Source organism: Mesoplodon bidens (genome assembly GCF_964165515.1).
Source record: "Mesoplodon bidens genome assembly, chromosome: 8".
In the NCBI taxonomy this organism is placed as follows: domain Eukaryota; kingdom Metazoa; phylum Chordata; class Mammalia; order Artiodactyla; family Ziphiidae; genus Mesoplodon; species Mesoplodon bidens.
This window is the reverse complement of record NC_138165.1, coordinates 81,030,367-81,053,264: the sequence shown is the minus strand read 5'-3', so window position 1 is coordinate 81,053,264 and position 22,898 is coordinate 81,030,367. Positions and strand designations below refer to the sequence as shown.

Genomic DNA, 22,898 nt, shown 5'->3' with positions numbered 1-22,898 from the left:
CAAATAAACTTGAAATCCTTAAAAAGCCCACTGACTATGTGTTTCCAGTGCTGCTATAATAAGCAACAAATTCTGTTATAATAGACTTGTACTTTCAAACTGTTATATCAAATATTTCCTATAAAATATACCTTAAAATTGTTGTCATAGACTTTTCTTTTTATTAATGACATAACCTGTCACAAAGAATACTTCTAATAACAACTTCTCAAAACTGTATAGAAGGGACTTCCCAGAGGTCCAGTGGTTAAGGCTCTGTGCTCCCAATGCAGGAGGCATGGGTTCAATCCTTGATCAGGGAACTAAGATCCCACATGCCCAACAGCACAGCCAACAAACAAACAAACAAACAAACTGTAGAGAAGACAGCTCCATACTAAATTTGCAAATCTCTAGTAAATAAAATTCAAGCAATAAAAAATGTGTATTTGTGCTATTCTACTTGAAAAATGAGAAACCTTACCCTGATTCCCTCAGGAAATTCTATTCTTCGGTCACATGCCATTTTCTAGTTAGCACATTATTCTTCAGATTTTTTTTTTTATACGAACCACAAACAAACAAAAATCATAAAGCCAGAGTTCCAAGTAAGAGAAGGGCCAGACAACTGGATCTGCCTGCCAAAGAATAAACCAATACTCACCTGTAGGGGGAGTGGAAGAAACAACAGGGGGAGTTGGAGAAGTGAAGCCATCAGCAAGGGTCTGGGCACCCCCAGCGGCAGTGTCTGGGGCAGTGGAGGGAGGGACAGTAGCAGGAAGAGGGGCGGGGGCAGATGCAGAAGTAGCAGGAAGGGGAGGAGTACCAGCAGAGCCAGCAGGGGCTGAGGGGAAAGAGGAGTAAGAGGCAGCATTAATGAGGCAGTTCCATCAGGCAGGATTAGAAATGGCATTAGAGAACTTAATGTTAGATACTCAGTGCTTATCAATAACCAAAGAACAGAGAGTGTTAAAAACAAAGAATGGAGCTTATTATGTTAAAGGATTATTAAGGTTTGCAGCAAATAATTCAAGATGCTAAGGGTAATGTACAGGATTTTAAATTCATTAAAAGCATTCTTTTTTACCTGATAGCCATTACTCTAGAAGAAAAGTGCTCCCTTTTTATTGTTATTTTTAACATTCTGTAAATATTGATAGTATACAAAATGAAACACAACACACTAGAAAATGACAGTATTCCATTTTGAAGTATACAAATCAGAAAATAAAAATATTTCAGACATAAATATCTTATCAGGTAAAAAAGAATTTTAAAAAAAACACCTCTTTTTCATGATTTTTAAAAAGGTATTATCTACTTGTTATTATAAGTAAGTTAAATATGTAATATTCTATCCTTATGTCTTTTCTGTCATGTTTTTAAAACTAAATTTTAACTTTGTGTCCTCAGATTAAACAAGTACATTTTTCTGTTTCAGACAAAAGAGGGTAGCATTTCAGTGACTATCAAGTTCTCACAGTCCATGAGATTGAACTGTCAAAATTATATCTGCCCAGTCCTTTGCTACCAATATGGTTCTCACACTGAGACCCCACTGTGCCCAAAGGCATGCACTGTCATAACACCAGCTGGAATTAAACATGTAACTCATTCCGGTGAAACCTCAACTCAAAGCACCAACTACGCCACAGCACCAAAGACACAAAACCAAATAACAAAGAAGTATGTGAACATAAACTCACAAATCATTTGGTTAAAAATAGCAAACGCATAAAGACTTTTCAGCATCTACAGAGTCTTCGAGGGAAAAAAACCCTGATTACGAAGAAAGCCCAGTGTAATTAAATCAGAAATTGAATCCAAACTCAGCAAGGTGAAGATGAAGCACAATTCATGTTTTACCTGGAAAGACACTGGGAGGAGAAGGCGTAGGAACAGCAATGGGGACTCCCACACTCCCACTTCCACTGTTCTCCCGACTGCTGCTCCGACTACTAGGGTGGCTTCCTCCGCTACTCCCGCTGCTGCTAAAGAAACAGGAGCCACCAAAACATGAGTATTGATATACAGCAAGATACCGCCAGCATTTTCCAAAATTTTCTGAAACGAATATAGCTACAAAATGATAATTCAAAAGCCCTCCACTTAAAAGATGAATTTCTTAATAAAGTAAGGAAAAAAGCTGAGTTCTTTGGCTACCTTTTAATAAGCATGTATTAAAGAAACAGAAAGAAAAAAAATTCTCCATAAACATAGTGATAAATCATGGGGCTTGACACATAAAAATAATATTACTTTCTTTTATTCCAGTTTAATGGCTGTCTGAAGAAACCTCTTTTATAATAAAAAGTTTTCCTAAACAAATTATTTGATTAATTTTATTTGTAATGATATCATGATCTACTATCCCATATTAATGTTTTATTGCATATAGTTTTTCATCTGTAAAGTTCCACCAAAAAACAACTTGAAATTTCCCACATCTGGTCAAATTATTTTTTTCAGGTCAACAATAACTATTAATCTTGCAGAGAAATTTGCACTTTGAGATGACTGTTCTCTTTCAACTTCCTGGCTGCTCAAAGTTGCATCAGAACATGAGAAGAGAGACGTAGAATCAGATGAGGTTTGGGGCAGCAGAGTGAGGAAGAGAACTTAGTGCTTGGAAAACGAGAGAGATTTAACTGAAGTTATCTGAACAAATTATGGTACTATGACCATCACATTTTGCGCTGAGGTAGAGAAAATACCTGTAAGTTCGATTTCTTTGATTCACAGAAGCTGTCCTCACAGGGCTCTGCTGCGAGGGAGCCATAGTACGGGCTGGGCTAGGTACGTAATCATTTGGTACCACTGGAGGGCGCACTGGCTCCAGTGTGCGATAGGGGGAGTGCCGCCTACAAAAAGAAGAGCGTATGTATTGTGTGATTAGCAAGTTTCGGCACAATCAATTCAGAGCTGCCAGTAGTGAAATACAGTTTGTACTCGGAGGTAGTAGAACGTGTTTTAATAAAACCCAGCTACCAACTTCAGTCTTCCCTTAAGTATCACTTCTCCACCATTAGGGTTTTGATGCATATTGCTGTATTTTAGTCTCCAACTTCATTTCCCTCTGCTAATGCGATTTTGTTCATTCATTCTGAGAGCATGAAGATTCTACTACCAGGTAAGCCAATGTTTCCCAGACTCTCTTCTTAGATGAGTTCAAATTATTTTAGTGCCATGTCAAATTCCCCCAACTGCACTGCATAAATGCACTAATTATCCTCCTCACCTCTCTCTCCCTAACCAAAAACTCAGACAGGGTAAATCAGTCTAGAACATGGCTCCACAACCCCCGCGCTGATGATCAATAGCAACCCTAACAAGTCACTTCCCTTTCTATAAGGTACAGAAATAAAACCACGTCCACACACAGAGATATATAATTTAATCTCATCTCCTTCCATTCTCACTTCACATCCTCCTTCAGCTTTCACCTTGATTGCTCTTACCTCTTACCCTCTTCACAGTTCAACATTTAAAAGGGAGAAAAGGAAAAAAAGATCACCTAAGTCTTTCTACCTTATTTGAAGTACAAAACAGACTGGATTTCATTAGCATATCTCCCTCTTTTTTTCAAAATTTCCTTTTAAAAGAAAAGAATGAGAAGAGCAAGAAAGGAAATATGATAGGAAATAGGATGCACACTGGAACACTAGTAATTATTGGGTTAGTTCTCATCTTTAAGTTTCCAAATAACTTTATGACAATGATAAATACTCAACTGACACGAAACTGATATTGTGTAGATGAGATTCTGGTCTTTAACTGGATCTCAAGATGTGAAAATTAAAGAGCTTTCTTTTCCTAAAATGATGTTGCTCACCTGACTTATGTATTTCTCAATAATTCACTTCCCAAAAAGCTCCCAAGGTTCCTTTAAATACTGTTCTCCTGGACCACTCGAGTTTTGGCTCATTGATTCTGGATGAGATTACTCTGCAATGACCCTGTCTACTATGCTCAAGATCTTCTTGCATAAACAAATATACATATTATTAAAAATAAATAACAGGCACTAGACAAGATACTGGGTCAAAGAAAGAAAAAGGAACGTTAGGACCTTGGATTTAAAATACAAAAAATGGGCTTCCCTGGTGGCGCACTGGTTAAGAATCTGCCTGCCAATGCAGGGGACACAGGTTCGAGCCCTGTTCCGGGAAGATCCCACATGCTGCAGAGCAATTAAGCCCGTGCACCACAACTGTGAGCCCGCATGCCACAGCTACTGAAGCCCGCGCGCCTAGAGCCTGTGCACCGCACCAAGAGAAGCCACCACAATGAGAAGCCCGCACACTGCAATGAAGAGTAGCCCCCGCTCTCTGCAACTAGAGAAAGCCCGCATGCAGCAACGAAGACCCAACACAGCCAAAAATAAATAATAAATTTATTCTAAAACATAAATAAAATAAAAGACAACAAAGTTTGGGCATCTCTGAAGTTATGATGTAAACATAAAACACCATAAAATACGAAACTGACTGATTTCCAATTTTCCCCAGACAATAAAAATGCTCTGTTTCATGCAAGAAAAAAAAAACCTTTGCTGAGAACCATACAGTGAAGACAATGATAAAAAAAAAACAAGGTTAAAAACTAGGGGCAGAGGACAAAACATGGTAGCTGGGCAAAGACCGCGAAAAAGCCAGGCTGTGACCATCAAGCGGCTAGTGGTGCCCAGCCACTCTGGTCTCCGAAGACACTGCAGAGCCCTTGCTAATATACAAGGAAAACAAATACTAGTGTATGAGTAAACCTTTAAAATTGGGGAGCAACAGAAAATTTTATTTTACTAGGGTTATCTTGCTAACAATCTTGATTCAAAATCATTAGATCCATTAGATACTCTACATGATAAAAATAGACAGTCCACAGGAAAATAAAACAAATACTTCCTCTTGACCTGATTCTCCACTCTCACCCTGTACAATTATAACCTACCACACATCATCTACATTCTACCCTGAAGTTTAAATCTTATTTAAGCTACTAGATTCTTTCCTCTCTAATCTAAGCAGAATTTTTTGTCCACCCCAAATAAAATCATCCTATTCCTGGCTGGAAATCATTTTTATTCTTTTGTTTCACACTCTCCTAACTATAATTCCTCCTCCAACATCATCTTTCTTTGCTTGATTAGGTTGCTGGGGTTTTTTGTTTGTTTCTTTTGTTTGTTTGGTTAGTTTTTTGTTTTTTGCTTTTTTTTTTTTTTTTTTGGTGAGGGGGCCAAAAAACAAGATTGCCAATTAAAAACTTTTAAGCATATATCACAAAGCCAATGGTAGTCAAAGCATTTTGTCTTACACATTTTTTAAAAATCCAATTCATGGTACAGTGACTCTGAAAAGTTGACAGAGGACAAATTACCCCCTTTTACAGATGAAAAAACTGAACTGCTAAGAGGCTTACTATGCAACACGACACAGCAGAGCAGAGCTGGACCACGATTTTAGTCACCTCACTTCTGGGTGATATTATGCCCACCTGATCACAGATCTTGATCATGATAAACCAAGTTTTTACACTAAGATGCTATAGAGGAAAAAAGTCAAGCTTTTCCATTAATTGACCATTTCTCCCAAAGTCAAATCCGAAGCCCAAGTCTGCAGACTGAATGAAAGCTCAGTATTCTCATAAAAACACAAGATATACAGAATTCTGTAATATGTACAGTATTTTCTTCAGAAGACTAGTTTGAATAAGAAAAGTCAACTATAATACAAAAGACTAAAAATTTTCTGAAAATAGGAATTAGAGTGTAATTTATAATAAGCCATGAACTCAGGTTAGGATTTACCTAAAATTTAAAATGCATTAGAAAAAATAATTTCTAAACAAAATATTTTTAAAGTATAAAGATGTTTCCCAGGTATAAAGTATAAAAGATGTTTTCCTTTTGGAAAAGTTACACACAAAAAAGATAATCCTAGGAAGAAAATGTTCTCTTTTCAAATATTTAAAAATAGTTTAAACATATATATTGTTTAGTTTCCACACAGCACTACATGAAACGGTTTTCAATTATTACTTAGTTACATACTCACCCAAGCGTCCCTTTCCCTGACATAGGGGGACTGGGGGGTTTCTGAGTTGGAGGTGTTGTACGCGGGAGCCCACCCATCTTCATGTTCTGGGTACTCACCTAAAAAAATTTTGAGGAAAAATCAATTTAACCTGTATGCAGTGAAACAAAGTGGCACTTTCAGGAAATAACATTATGCTATTTAACAAAGGAGGGGAAGGTTTAAATAGGAAAAAAAATTAGAGGCCATGCATTTCATATGCAATTTCTACTCTACTATCATTCTACAGTTGTACTCAAAGGACTCTTCCTAACGTGAGATTTTCAAGTGATTATAAAGTTGTATGCAAAGACTTTATTTGCCATTAGGCCATCACACCAACAGATCACTGGTTAGACTATAAGATACTACATTCAATTGAAATCAAATAGGATAACTATATAAACTTGTTTTAATAAAGAGTAACTCAATCAGACAATAACGCCTTTAAGCAATTCCTTGTTTTTTAGATAGCAAGTTTATCATAAAAAACAAAAGATATGTTTCCCCCCCAAAAAATGCAACTTTAGTTTTGATCCATTGTAAGTAGAGAATATAAAATAAAGTTATATCATATACAGAGAAAATTCCATTTTTAAAAATTGTGGATCAGCCTTATAATTCAGATTTCTTTAATGTTCTCTTATGAAGAAATCACCTACCTGAAAACTGCCAGAAGTTAAGGCATGTTCCTAAACATCTGAACCAGAAAGGTAGGGCTGAGGTATCCCATTCAATTGTGAGCGGTACAATGGCCACTGGCAATGTCCTAGTTCCAATGGGAATTAAACCCACTCAGGCCCAAAATGAAGATTCACTTAGGCATAGGAAAGATGTAACATAGTCCTAAATCAGAGCTAAGCCGTGATTCCTCACTATTCTATCCCCAACTGAAAGTGCAAGTGTGGGAAAGTTGGGTGATTTGGGAACCATGGATGCCACCAAAGGAGAAAGTCAGCACTTACACAGAAAGCCCTAGAAATCTGGGTACCTTAAAGAGTTAAGAGAAGTCATGCACAAATATAGATCAAATGCAATCTCAAGTTGTTTGAGATTACCAATTGGTTAGAGTTAATAATGTTCACCACATATGTTCATACCTGACCCTATTTTAAGCCCCTAATATTCTGGATTGCCAAACACTTCAAAAAAGGATCTTAACTTTTCTAATAAGAATACATCAAGAGTATTCAAATTATACTTGTGAAATGAAACTGCAAGACTTTTGAAATCAGAATACACTTATAATTGTAATTTTAAAATATAAATTTTAAGAAAACAAATCATAATTATATAGAGTACTGAGGCTGACAAAATTAACTCTGGCTTAAATGGAATATTTAAAAATCCTAAAATACTACTTGTTATCTGAATAGGCAAGAAATAATATATCAAGAAACAAACTCTTCAAATGAATAGCCCAGTGAACAAGTTGTGTGTGATGTTAAAACAATCTTTAATGACAAATGATACCTTTGAAATATCAATATTTTTAAAGTTAAGCATTCATCTGTAATCCTTTTGTTATTGCTTTTAAACAACAAATACAAAACAAACTGGTTATCAAGGAAGAATAAAGATTAACTTATCCTTGCTCTCCCCCTCATTAATAAGCAGAGGGTATAATTGTATCTTAAAATGAAAATGTCAGTAGTTTTAAAAAAATTAACCCACATTTGGGGAAAATTTTAGGAGTAATATGACAAATAACCAATAGCTTTTAAAACTGTATATCTTAATTTATGATACCAGAAGATTTTTAAAAGTAGTAACCAAAGTCCTTTAAGCTCAACCTTAAACAACATAAAACCCAAAGTCATTTTAAGTGATGAAGGAGAAGTAGGTGAGCCAAACACTAAACTACATCAATTTGCTAGAAACAGGAAGGAAAAGGAGCAGGGAAAGAAAAAGAGTAAAACAGAATTTTATTCTATACATGGAATAGCTAAAATACTTGAAAACAGCTTTCCAACTTTGATTTAAGGTTTTGGTATGTAAGGTGTTTTGTTTAAATTGCAGTATCTTCTCTGTAAGTCTTTTAATCTACCCAAAACATAAAATAAACAATCTATAAATTAAAATATGGTGGACATTTCTATACATAAAACTTGACACATTTTATGATCTGTAGAATCATCAAATGGTTCTATTTGTTTGGTTAATGGGGTTTGCATGAGTAACTTAATTCACTTAAACCAAAGAGTCCCTGTGGAATGTCCAACTAATCTATTATTTTATACTTCACTGATGCTGTACTACCTCTGTATTAAGCTAAAAGAGTATTCAATATTTCTTCAAGGTAGCTTTCCTTGTGAAAAATGTTTCTACACTAATAAAACAATGAATATGCTATGCAGAATATACATACTGCCATCTAATTTGAGGAAAAGGGAAAAGAACAGGAATAACAGCCAAACAAAACTTAATTAATTATGATATAGATCTCACCTATGATAAAAGTTAAGAAACTGTATTTCACACCTAAAATAATTTGGTAAAAAATTACTTACTGGATACTCATCACGGTTCTAAAAACTACTTTGAGGGAAGTTACAGGGGGACACAACGCTTCCTGAAAAGGAGCAAAACACATGACTGAATTGTGAGTGTGGTGAACTTAACTAGAGAGAGAGGACATAGCACAAACTCAGGATAAAGCAACACTGCACCCACTCCATAATAGCAGTTCCACATGAAGCTTTAGAAAATGTAACACACACAGGCAAAACTCTCATCTGGCACATAAACGTGTAGTTAGCGGTCCTGAATCATGAATAGGAGTGCTCATGATACTTTTCAAAGTTTTACTTGGGAATTGGAACGAAACTTTGGTGGCTGATTCCAACAATAATTCAATTAATGTGGGTATTTTTTGATGCCACAAAGGGAAAAGTCATCATTGAGAGCTGAGTGAAGCAGGTCTTAGGCACATGGAGAAAGAGCAGGAAAGGTCCCCCTTTTTTTTCCTGCCAGAATGAAACTCTCAAAACAGAAGAAATACTTCATTTAGGTGATGAAGGTTAATGCACGATCACAGCTCAAATAGTCTCCCACTGGCCTGGACTAAGAAATGCAGATAATACCGAGAGTAAGAGCAGTTCCTTTATGACCAGAGTGGTCTGTTCTCCCAGACTCTGGAGATCACTACAACTAGAACCAACCATCAGGCCAATTATTATACCTTATTACTGCTTCTAAAGTGCTCAACTTTCCTGCTCTATCCTTTTTTGGTAAATGCAATACCCTCCTTGAACCCTGATATTTCATATATAACACTCATTACAAATCTTAGTGATTTCCAGTACCCTGTGAACTCCAGTATTTTTTATAAAGCTGGCCAGCCAGGTATCTCTAGTTCATAGAGCACATCACCTCTGCTATGAAGAAATCTCCCACGAAAAGATGACCTGCTGCAACTTAACAGTGACAGACACATTCTAAAATGACATCTGTGGTATATCCCTCATTTAAACCACCTACCACCAGGCTACTAGGCACAAGGGTAAAAGAATATGAAAAAGAAAAGAAGACAAAGGTCTGTAAAATGATTCCTCTGCTTTTAAGGAACTTATTTTAGAACAACTAAGACCCACATGTTTAAAACAAAAAGTAGTATCTACAAATTATATAGAAATCTCCAAAAAAGAAATATCAATGTAAGACAAAATGGCTACAGAAGGTTTCATAGAGAAAAATCTGAGCTAGAGTTAACAAGTCTTAAAAAGGGCAAGATTTAAATATACTAAGAGAAGAGGAGTAGTATGTATAGGTTGTGTCTGGATGTGGCGTGGTGAGAATGGGCAGCAGCTGTGGTCAAGCATCTCTAGGCTTTCGTTCAGTGCCCAGTATCGTTCCCCATTAGTTCCAACCAGTGCATAATTCTCTGGCTTCCTAGAGATCTTTATCCCTCTCCTCAGAGGATATATGTTCCTACTTCAATTCTCAGAGCCAGCAGGAAAAGAACCAGGAGATCCTCTGAAGGAGATCAAAGCTGAAATCAGGAATTCGAGTATGACTTCAGGAAAGATGTAAAATTTTTAGTAAGAGTTAGAAAGACAAAAAGCCTAAGGTGCCAAGAGTCCTAAAATAATCTAATACAGAGGTAAGGGAATAAGAGATGAGGAGTAAGGGGGAAGAACAAATAAAGTAAGAAGAAGAAAAGAGGAATAAAGATGGACAAACTTCTGCTTGATTCTGAAAATAGTTTCCAACAACTGGCTTTTGACAAGATAGAATTGGTGGCTCAAGTCTGGAACTGATAGGCAAACCCAGATGAGTCTTCCAAAAGTTGCTGTTATTGTGGAGTTTTTCTTCCAAGTGTTGTATCAAATAAATGCTTAACAATGAACCCTCAGCTGTACCCGAGAGCTAGAAACGTGAGAGGCAAGTTATCATCCTTCTGTACTGTAGGGAATGACGCACACAAGATCACATGCAAAGTCAAAAAGTTAGCCCATTTTTTATATAAAGTTATGGAACTTCAAGATCCCAAGCAAAATTTTCTGAAGTGTTGTATTCTTAACGTGTTAACTGTAAAAGAAACTCCTAATCCCTCCTCATTCATTATTAAGAATCTGCTTGTACAATGTTCATCTGAAATAAATACTACAGAAACAGATCAGAAGTCTTTATTTTTTTTGCATTAAAGTAAATACACTATTTTAAAAGTACTTAAGCTTAGCTTCATTAGTGACAACTTTAAACTTTCAACAGAAATATCTGTTTCAAACACATCAGTAACAAGGTCTTAAAACTCTTTTATTAAAATAAAGAGTGGGGAAAGGGTACCCCAGGTTCAAAGTACATTCCACTTTTATATGGCCTCAGGTACATATTAAAACCCTTCCAATATGGCATTCTATCCATCGGCTTTTTATACCTTTTTCTTTAAAAATATCACCATGTTGTCTTCAAAGGTCTTATGAATTAAACTCTACAACTTCTCATTCGACTGAAAAAAGTTAACCCAAACTTTCCATGAAAAGAACCATTAGGGGCTTCCCTGGTGGCGCAGTGGTTGAGAGTCCGCCTGCCGATGCAGGGGACGCAGGTTCGTGCCCCGGTCCAGGAGGGTCCCACGTGCCGCGGAGCGGCTGGGCCCGTGAGCCATGGCCGCTGAGCCTGTGCGTCCAGAGCCTGTGCTCCGCAACGGGAGAGGCCACAACACTGAGAGGCCCGCGTACCAAAAAAAAAAAAAAAAAGAAAAGAAAAGAACCATTAAACACAACCAGGACATGCCATATAAAAGGTTAAAAATTCAACTTTGAAGCATGGAGGTCTCTTCTGAGTCAAATCCCATGTGTCTTGTCCCAAAGTATGATATTTGTTTAGAGTATATCTGAAAGGCATCAAGTCTGACAACAATGGGAGCAAAGACAGAGCTCATAATGAGCTGAGGAGGACATCAAATATCAGGAGACTTCCAGGGCACCTGATATAATCCATAGGTCTCCAAAAAACTCAGCTGGAAAACCAGTGGACTAGTTTACTAGCTGCGGTCCCTTCCAACTTTAACATTTTTAAATTCTATTTTCTATCTTAATATACTCAATTATTCCATTAATCAACCTTCTAAAGCAATTCATTTTTTCCCATCAACATTAAAAACAGTAATGATTTGCTATATGCTGAATATTTTTTCCACTCTACTTTGTTTTGGTTCACCCAAAATTATTAACTATGTGCCACAAGTTTATAAGTTTATAGAGACGACAGACATACTCAGAAAGAAAGATAAGAAGAAAGAGACAGAGGACTGGCACATTCTAGCTTCTAGGATGACCTCAGGGTACATACTTCTCACCCTGTCAATCCCATCCCAATATAATAGAAACAACTACATAGAGCCACAGTACTCAGGAGTGGAGCTTTTTTGGTGCAAAGAGCAAAGATGTTAAGGAATCTTATCCAAGTGTGATGTCCCCTTATTAGATCTTTCTTTCTTGGAAGCTCTCATTTCCCACTCATTCTGGCCTCTCACACAGAACAGATCCTGAACCCAGAAAGATCAAGAAGGAATCCTGGTAGGGTTTGGAAGAAGTGAGCTAGGGATAGTTCCTTAGGCAAGCTGGTCTAAACTTTAAGGGGAAAGAACTGGTCCATTTTTTTTTTTGTCTTTCCTTTAGTTAATCTTTCTGTGCACTTCTATCACTTTGGAGGTTAATGTATCAATAGCCAAAATCTGAATACAGACTTTAAGGGAAAAAAGCCAAGGTAGCCACAAAGACAGCTTTTGGTCTAATTCTACCTATTTTATGCGAAGGAATCTCCTCACTCACCGAGACTGAGGGCTTGGAGTCAACACTCCAATATACTTTTATGTACACATGAAGTACATCTGCCTGGGCTCCTCCAGTCACATCTCTCTACCATGATCTGTCAACTTTCTGTGGCCGTGGTTAGTAGCTAGTTAATGATTCAGATCTCAGTCATCTTGTCTTCTTGTTATCACTTTCTACACTGAAGACATGGCAAACAACAGGGTATATGGTAAGAATACACATTTGAAAAGGAATTATAGAATTCAGCTAAGAAAAAAAGAACAAAAATGAAATGCATGATCGGTTTGGTGACAATAATTTTAGTACAGACTTCTTGATTATTCTTGAATGTCTTTTCCCATTTTTCCCTCCAAAATACTAAAATGTTACTGAAACAAGTAAGAAAAGGAAATATCTTTAATTCTCAACTTGTATTTTGTTAAACACTATCATGAGCTTTTGATGTTTTGCATATAATACTCGGCTTGAAAACCTCTTAAAGTGAGTTTATACTGAAATATATAATTTATATAGCAATTTGAATAAAAAGACTAATTTTGTTTTTTGCAGAATACATGATACTGCAACTTAAAAAACACCCAAAACACTGAATATTTTCCAATTTTCAATTTTTTTAAGAGTAATTAAGAGTCAAGAGATAATGTCATAGTGGCCACAAGGTATATAATAAAGCACACCATTTATAGAATAAAAAGGCTATTACACAGGGGGAGGGTTAAATGAAGCACATTAGCAGCCCTCCAATCCAAAACAAAATTTCTACATTTACAAAAGTACAGCTAATTTTATTTCATAATGACATTTTATGACAGGGTAACTTACATTTCAGTTTCACAAAATATACTGACATTGCAAAATAACCATTTAGTCAACAAATATTTACTAAGTGTCTAATGTGTGTCAAGCACTGTTCTAGGCACACAGGATAGGGCAATGAACAAAACAGTCAAAAACATCTGCCCTCATGGAACATGAAGACACACAAAGTTTCATGACAAAAATAAAATAAAATAAAAAAGAGAAATTATTTGTTGGTTTTAAAAGGTCAAGTGCCAAATATCTCTTCACTCCCCATATGTAATATTCTACATAAGAACAAAGAATGGAAATCCAGCCCTGGAATCTCTTACCTTAAATCTAAGCAACCACTTAATGCATAAATGGAGCAAATAAAAGAGGTAAGGGAAAAAAGCATTGAAAGGTTAGTTGGAACTTCAGGATGTGAAGAGAAAGGAAAAAAACAAAGAAAAAACAAGTTAAGCATTCAGCATTAAAAAATAATGTTTCAGTAGATCATAGAAAGAGTGGTTAAAGCAGAATGTGTCATGAACAGGAGTTTTTGGATGAAATTATATGACACTTTTATTTAAAAACAACTTTATTAAAGATTTCTTCAAATTAGTGACCCCTAAACACTAAAATGTACAAAAAATGAAAGGGACTACAGATTCCCTAAAGAACATTTACTTGAGGATTAAATAAGAATTGGGGGATCACCTTTTCATTATGTAAGTGGGGAAGTACAAATATGATGTTTCATATTCTAAGTGCCTTTTTGTCATTAAAATTTTCTATTAGCAGTTGTTAGCCTCAAATAAATCTCAAAAGATTTTCCCCAAGTTAGAATAAATTTCAGTTATTAATTATCCATCCAATTGTACATCCTATTTTAACATGCTCTAATTAGTACTGTAAACTAAATGCATTAGGTGTTCATTATAAAATTAAATATCAAATTTCAGATAACAGTGCTTATATCAAAATTGTAAGAAAGAAAAAGATTTTTTTAAAAAATTTACACTGTACATATTCTTTTACCTAGATCTACATTAAAGTTAGATTTAACTGATTTCTAGCCATACTTGTCTGAGGTATATTTTTTTAATTTAAATTTGCTTATATTAGACACAAATCAACTGCATGAACTGTACAGTTTCACTTATAGACATATACGTATTTATTCAGCATCACATTTGAAAAGTCACTGTCTTTCAAATCACTGCTGAGATGCAAACTTTAAAATAACCTAATACTTAGCTGAAGCTCTAAATAGTTTCTTAAGAACGAATACCAATTTAAATGAAAGTTATATGCTCCTCAGTTGTGATTATGGTACTTTACATACATAGCAGGCACTTAAATACATTTTAAAAGATAGCCAAAATATATAATGACTATCTACTCAAAAGCAGTGGAAATACTAATTCACATATTAGTTTTATCTACATTATTCTCACCCAAAATGTTGAGATAAATTTGTTTTAGAAAAATTCAAAGTACATGTTTGTTTATATATGTTCTTTCTGAAAACTAATGCCAAAAGTTTGCTGATATTTTTGAGATAAAGCAAATACTTTAATAACATACTGAATAATTTTTAATTAGTCATACTAAATCATTAAAAGATTAGAAGTATAATACCACATTTATTTCCAGATCTATATGAGGTATTTTCATAACTGATTAAGCAAAAGCAATTCAGTCAAAGATGACTGTTTAAAACTTGAGAACGTAACACTAAGAAGAAAGAAAGATAACATAGTTATAGTGGTAAGAAATCTTCAGAACTACAAGTAGGCCAAGACTTGATCCTCTGGAAAGAAAAGATAAATGCTTAATTTTCTAAAGAGTTAGTTCCATTATGGGCTATTGTTTTTAAGCTGGACAAAAATTATACTTACCTTTACTCCATGTCCAATATCATCTAGAATTGTATAGTCAATAGGTTTTCTAATATAACGAACTGGTCGTTCAAGGTTGGCTGGAGCAATAATCTTATGTGTCCTTGAAGTGTTTTTATTGGTAGTCAAAATACCAATTTCTCTTCTTGCAACTTTCTCTTTATGAATATCAACGGTCTACAAAATACAATATAAACACAACACAAAAGTGTATAGCTCTAATATCCAGAAAATAAAAATATAAATACTTAGAAGTTTAATATCATTATTCATATGCTTAACCACAACTGCTAACTTCTCCTTTTGGGACCAATACTGACTTTCTCCCTTTCTAGGCTAAAGCAAGGGATGGGAAACCATGGCTGGCAGACCAAATTTGGCCCACCACCTATTTTTTACAGCCCAAAAGCTAAGAGAGGTGTTTATATTTTTTTTAATGGTTGAAAAAAGTCAAAAGAAAAATAAGGTCTTGACATGTGAAAATTATATGGAATTCAAATTTCAGTTTCCATAAACAAAGTTTTATTGGAACACAGTCATTCTACTTGCTTACATGTTTTCACAATATAATGGCAGAGGTGAGTAGTACTAACAGAGACCTTATGGCCTGCAAAGCATAAAATATTTATTAGCTGGCCCTTTACAGAAAAAGTTTGCCAACCTCTGGATTGAACATGCTAATTTTTCCCCTCTCCATTAAGACTTAACCTTATTAAGAAAGCCCCAGTGAAGGAATTCCCTGGTGGTCCAGTGGTTAGGACTCCATGCTTTCACTGCTGAGGGCCTGGGTTCAATTCCTGGTTGGGGAACTAAGATCCTACAGGCCGTGCAGTGCAGCCAAAAAAAAAGAGAAAAATCCTCAAAAAAAAAGAATGCCCCAGTGATTAATCTGGTTCCATTTAAAAATAACCTATTAGTATAAATTCTATTAGTGTTTAAATATTTTTTATTAAAAAAAGAGAGGCCTAAACTATAAATACGATGTTAAAAATAATCATTTTTTACAGAGAAACTTGTTTATTGAGGCAATGCTGCTTATATTTATCATAACAAAATGTTTGTAAAATATTTCATTATTTTATTTATTAAATGTTCAAAATAGGATATAATTTAGTACATAACAACATGTTTTTACTCAGTTTTCTATTTGCTGAGAGAGGGCGAATTTAAGCATGGGTAATTAATACACTAAAGCAGCATTTTTCAAACTGCAAGGTGCAATTTAGTGAGATGTGAGCAGCAATTATTTTAAATGAAAAAGAACAGAAATATCAGACAACATACACATAGTAAGGTATTTTTTCTTAAAATATGTTATGTATATAAATACATACATTAAATTGTGTACTGGATGGAATATAAAATGTATTTTTAACTGTGAGTTGCAGTTTAAAAAGTTTGAAAAATACTTCACTAAAATTTTGTTCACATCTCTTGCCACCATTCCTGGCTCAAGCAGCAATTAACAGATACTTTTGCTATTTCCTCCCCAAACCTACTTCAATTTACCCTGTCTAAAGAATAACAAGGTAGTAACACAGAAATGGAAATGAAAGATAACCATCATGACATTATTAAACACAACTTTAAGAAATCTGAACACTGATTATTTATCCTTCTAAACTACCTAAAGTGTGAAGGAAACCTGAAACAAATTTGAAGCCTCCCATTTCAACCAACAGATCTTAAAAGAAACAGAATCTATAAGTTCATAACTAATAAATACCTAAATGAAGCGTCAAATCGAATACTGGCCAAGGTAGTGACCTTATCATTTTAACTATTTCTTTTTAAGACAAAAATAGGTTTTGAACTTTTTTGGTGCATATTAGAAAAATTACAAAATCTGCTTTCCTTTTCAACTGCTTGAGGGAGCTATAACAGAAAAAAAAAGGTTGCACATTAGTGACAATATTGGAGTTTACTTATTTTTAACTTCAGAGAAATGGAAATTAATCATATTCTACTTTTGAATAATTTTTAATGAGTCTTTCTGAATTATTAAAAATATGAGCTAGGGGCTTCCCTGGTGGCGCAGTGGTTGAGAGTCCGCCTGCCAATGCAGGGGACACGGGTTCGTGCCCCAGTCTAGGAAGATCCCACATGCCGCGGAGCGACTGGGCCCGTGAGCCATGGCCGCTAAGCCTGCGTGTCCGGAGCCTGTGCTCCGCAACGGGAGAGGCCACAACAGTGAGAGGACCGCATACCGCAAAACAAACAAACAAAAAACAAAAACAAAACAAAAAAATATGAGGTAGGAAGATTTCATACTTACCAATTATACTTCAAAATAACCAAAAAACCCCAAAATATGATACTTATATTTTATATATAACTGGTCTTTGTTATACCAATAAAAGAAAATTTATTAGAGAATGTAATCCTCTTTCAACATTGTTTTCATTCTGCTTAGTTAGAAATATAATTATCTTATTCAGAAGTGAAAACAAAAGAATGTAAACCTAATCAACAATAACAGAATTCTAAACTTAGGGCAAACTGGAACTTCAAATTTCAAATTTTCTTGCTAGAAATATAAATAAATCTCTGGAGAATGAAAAGAGGGGTAACTTTTCATTATTATTTGCACTAATATACAGTTATATTTTATAACAAGCACATATTTTAAATTGTTTGGAAAAACAGAGACTTTTTTAAAAGCATTAAAACAATTAGATCATACCTGGGGATTGGGGGCACTTACATATTACTTATATATTTTCTTTATGTACACATAAACACACAGCCCAAACCTGTATAAGCTATTACAGTAAGCATAAAAGAAAGACCAACACAGCAAAAGAAACGATCACAGAACTTTTATATATAAGCCGAAATAAGGGATAGTTGCTACAATAGGGCATAAAATTAGGCTCTTATGTAGAGAAGGCAAAGTATAAATAATGAGTTACAAGAAAATATACACCCCTTCATTAGAAAAGTGACCATGTGCCCAGCACTAAACTCTTAAAAGGAACTGGTTGAAGGAATTATGAGAAAAATGTTCTTTTTTGCTTCTTGTATTAATTCTCATTAAAACTGAAGGCATATTTTAAAACGTAACTCTTAACAGCATATGTCTATATGAAGCCAAAATAATCTAGTTTGGTTATACGTTTCTAGTTGTCTACTCTAAAAGAACACTAGAGCAGGGTTTCTCAACAGCAACACTATCAGCATTTTGGGCCAGATAATTCTTTGTTGTGGAAGGGCTGTCCTGAGCATTATAGGTTGTAGAGCAGCATCCCAGTAGATATCTATAGCACTCCCCACCCCAAGCTGTAACAACCAAAAATGTCTGACGTTGCCAATTGTTCCCTTGGGGGTAAAACTGCTCTGACAGAGAACCAGTGATGTAGAAAAAGGACTAATTCATTTGTCTCTTACATTATTCACTCTCAAATGTCAATTGTTTCCAAACTTTGTACAAGAGTTGATTTATGATTAATGCCTCTAGTGACTGCCAAATATCAGTATTTGATGTCATTAACTTTTAAAAATCATCTAAAATAATAAAAGTAATATATGGTTAAGAAAACCCAAAGGTATAATTTGTGAATTGCCATCCTGATACCACACTGAATTGAACTGTAGGAGTTCCCGTAGACAGAATCAAATATACCTTCAGAACATGGCTATGATTTTATCTTAAGTCTGAATAACAACTTTTAACGGAGAACAATAAATCTATTACATAAATAAGGAGGAGAAAGCTTGGTCCAGAAGATTCTGAAGTTTTCAGCAATTCCCTAATTCACATTTTTCAAAGATTTCTCTGGTAGAAAATACAATCATTTTCTAATTAGAGTAATTTAATGAACACCCTCCATATACTTAACATCCAGCTTCAACATTCATCAACTCACAGCCAATTGTCAGTTTTAAAAGAACTTTTGTAAAGCTCCTAAAACTTTTTTTTTTTTTTTTTTTTTTGCAGTACGCGGGCCTCTCACTGTTGTGGCCTCTCCCGTTGCGGAGCACAGGCTCCGGACGCGCAGGCTCAGCGGCCATGGCTCACGGGCCCAGCCGCTCCGCGGCATGTGGGATCTTCCCGGACCGGGGCACGAACCCGTGTCCCCTGCATCGGCAGGCGGACTCTCAACCACTGCGCCACCAGGGAAGCCCCAAACATATTTTTAAATATGGCTTGTATGTTTTTCCTAAATCAAACTGGTAGCTTTCAGTAATCACCATTGCCTTTGCCTTCACAATATACTTTGACATTACAATGCTGAAATGAATTTAAATTTTGGAAGTACAAATTCAACACTGATAGCTAGTCAGAATTTTAATAGTAAGAAAAGTATTTTCCACTTATCCTGGATTTCTAAAGTTACTAGTTATATGCCAATAAACTTACTCTCATTTAGAAGAGGCCTCAATAATAGCACTCACCTATGGCAAGTGGAAAATGTGTTTAACTAGCAAAGAAGACCAAAACTAATGCAAGTACACTGCTATTAATACTATTACTGTTTGCTACCTGTTAACCAAAAAACACACCAAGTAGTATTGTTGCAACTGTGCAAGAGTTAAATATCTTTTCTCCCACAGTTCCTTAACAATTTGTTTCTCCATCCTCTAACAGCTATTGCCAAGCTGGTCTCACGTGCTGCAGGCTCCCCCCATGATATTTCAACCACGCAGTGCCAAACCCAGGCTCCTCTAGAATACCTCTCATGGCCTTGACTTTCAGCTCCTCTGCAAGCCTGAGCCCCCCTCCCACACCTCCATCATGGACCCAAGCACATGCTCAGGCCACAGCAGATGACAGGAAGGTATGTATAAAGTATTTTGCTTTAGGGTTATCCATGCATTGTCCCATTACCACAGATAATTGAAAGTAGACTGTACTGGATAGCACTACCTCAGTCAGCTGCCCATCAGTGTGGGAAAACATCTGCAGACAAACAGCTACAGTGGGTTAACTCAACTAAGTTGGGTGTTTTAAAATGTGTCTCCATTTTTTTACATTAGTAAGTTAATGTTTCAAATAAGCATTTACTTATTTTAATTACAAATATGCTTTACACTATTCATCTTTCATAAAACAAATTAGTTATTCACAAAGTGAATGGGTAATTTTCAGTTATTTATTTTTTATAAAATGATATAAACTATAAATATAAACTTAATTAGGAACTGTATAAATCCTGCTTTCTATACATAATTACACACTGATAACCATTAGTGGGATTTTCTTAATTTAAAATTGGGAATTTTTAAACAAATCTATATACATAAAGTTTTTAAAATTTTATTATTTATTTATGTATTTTTGGCTGCATTGGGTCTTTGTTGCTGCATGAGGGCTTGCTCTAGTTGCGGCGAGCGGGGGCTACTCTTCATTGTGGTGCTCGGGCTTCTCACTGCAGTGGCTTCTCTTGTTGCGGAGCCCGGGCTCTAGGCACGTGGGATTCAGTAGTTGTGGCACGCAGGCTCAGTAGTTGTGGCTCATGGGCTTTAGAGTGCAGGCTCAGTAGTTGTGGCACACGGGCTTAGTTGCTCCACGGCATGTGGGATCTTCCCGGACCAGGGCTCGAACCCGTGTCCCCTGCATTGGCAGGCGGATTCTTAACCACTGCGCCACCAGGGAAGTCCTACATGAAGTTTTTTTTTTTGCAGTATGCGGCCCTCTCACTGTTGTGGCCTCTCCCGTTGTGGAGCACAGGCTCCGGACACGCAGGCTCAGCGGCCATGGCTCACGGGCCCAGCCGCTCCACGGCACGTGGGATCCTCCCGGACCGGGGCACGAACCCGTGTCCCCTGCATCGGCAGGCAGACTCCCAACCACTGTGCCACCAGGGAAGCCCCCATGAAGTTTTTTAAACAAAAAATTACCGTACATGGTGAGTTCCTCAGGGTTTAGACCTTCCATTGCCTTTTAGTAGTCCCTAAACCCTTAAGAAGAATCACTTCCATTCCTATATTATTTTACAGTCATTCCTTTCTATCTCCTCTATTTGTTACATGCTAACTACTTCAACACCTGGCCCAGTAAGTTTTAGTTAGCTCTTGGGAGGGTGGGAGAAACACTGCTTTGTAAGTTCTTTATGTTGCCTTTTGCCCTCTCTTGATCTTCTTCTAAGCCATGTTGAACCAAATACAGACAGTATTGACTGTTTTTAGTAGTTAAGAGAAGAATTTTAATTTACAAGTTTATAAGAATTTTAGCTTGAATAATGTTCTATAAATCTTTTTTTTACTTTACCAGAAATGGACACAAAATCATGGACACAGTAAATAGCATTCATCCTTACACATGCTATACTGACTTAACAGCAGCTGTGTGCTTTGCTTATACAAGTATTCAGTAAAAATTAAATGTCTGCTCTAACAACTACACATTCTTGAAAAATATTTAACATTAATTTAACTCTTACTCTCGGCTTGAAGATTAAAAATTTCATTTATCTTTTAAATAATATGCTTCCAAAGAATTGATAGGATAACAGCAACAAAGCTAGAGGTGGCATTTCTTTAAAATTTAACACCCTTAAAATACCTAAGGTAACCCACATCAAGAACCTATCCTAACACTGTCTTACAGATACAGTGAGTGTGGTATAGATTAGTACACTACCTAATACTATATGGTCTTTTTAGTACAAAAAGTTTCTGATACTAAATATTCATAATCAACTCTATCTTGTTTTTCAAAACATTTGCCATTGGGAGAATGGGTTATTACTTTGTTTTGTTGAATTATTTCTTCCTGATACATAGTTGGTAGAGTCAGTGGAATTTCCATCCTCAGATTCAAAATGAAAGTAATTTGGAAACAGTTCAGTTACATCAGAGTGATAGAGGGTTGAGGTGAGTAGGGCGCAGACTGAGGTAAACAGGAGAGCCAGCAGAACAGAAAGAAGAAAAAGCAAATACAAACCAAGTTCATTTGTGAGAATCTCACAATTGTGAGAATAAAAATTCAAAATGGAAGACAGCTCATAAATCATCTAATCAGTCCTATCATTTTACAGGGGAGAAAACTGAAGTTCAAATAAGTCAAATATCACACAAGTCAGCAGAAGGACCAGAGTAAAATCTAGATCCCCCACCCTCTCCCTCCCAATACTCAGTGTTCATCTGTATTAAAATGGAGAAACGAGCTAGAGCACTAGGAGGCTGACAAGTGGTAAGGCTCCCACCTAGGAGATAGGAAAAAGATACTGATGAGGAAAGAAATTGAATACCTCAGATATCTAATATCTACTGATCCTTAACCGCTCTACCAGACAGCCCTTAACAGCAACTCTTGACACTTACCATTCCTATATACGTGTGATCTCATCTCTGACCTGACTGAACCTCCATTTCTTTGCCTCCTCAACCCCACCTTCTCTCCAAATTCTCCCAACCTAGTATTTTTGCTCCAAATGCAAAAATAAATATGACCTCAAGATATCTTGAGAACACTGTAACTCCCTCTAAAAACATAATGTTTTTAATAAAGCATAATAATAATAAAATTTAGGTACCAAACATTTGAAAACCAGTATTTTGGAGCAAGAGCCTACAAACTATAGCCCACATGCCAAAACTGGCCTATAGCCTGCTTTTATATGGTCCACAAGCTAAGAATGCTTTTTACATATTTAAACAGTTGCTTAAAAACATACAGCACAGGAATTCGCTATCAGTCCAGTGGTTAGGGCTCCACACTTCCACTGCAGGAGGCACGGGTTCGATCCCTGGGAACTAAGATCCTGGATGCCATGAAGCGTGGCCAAAAAAAACACAAAACATACAGCACAAAGAATCATATGAGACTGAAACCCTATGTGGCCCACAAAGCCTAAAATATGGACTATCTAGCCCTTTACAAAAAAGTTTGCCAATTCTCGCTTCAGAGTATTTACTGAGCATTTGCTTTACAAACAGAAAACATT

The 22,898-nt window shown here is 36.0% G+C and overlaps 1 protein-coding gene across 9 annotated transcripts in view; it reads right to left on the bottom strand.

The window, feature by feature from the left end:
- ABI2 (abl interactor 2) overlaps nt 1-22,898 on the bottom strand; it is a 96,528-nt gene that overhangs the window by 29,717 nt on the left and 43,913 nt on the right. For 5 of the 9 annotated variants that reach the window (XM_081241928.1, XM_081241929.1, XM_081241931.1 and 2 more), the window contains exons 3-6: nt 15,010-15,186; nt 6,030-6,127; nt 2,694-2,840; nt 1,846-1,970 (exon numbers count right to left, since the gene is read on the bottom strand). In XM_081241928.1, the coding sequence (XP_081098054.1) occupies nt 1,846-1,970; nt 2,694-2,840; nt 6,030-6,127; nt 15,010-15,186 (547 nt within the window). The remainder of the gene's footprint in view (nt 1-1,845; nt 1,971-2,693; nt 2,841-6,029; nt 6,128-15,009; nt 15,187-22,898) is intronic. The other 4 variants (XM_081241930.1, XM_081241932.1, XM_081241925.1 and 1 more) reach the window with 1 other exon arrangement.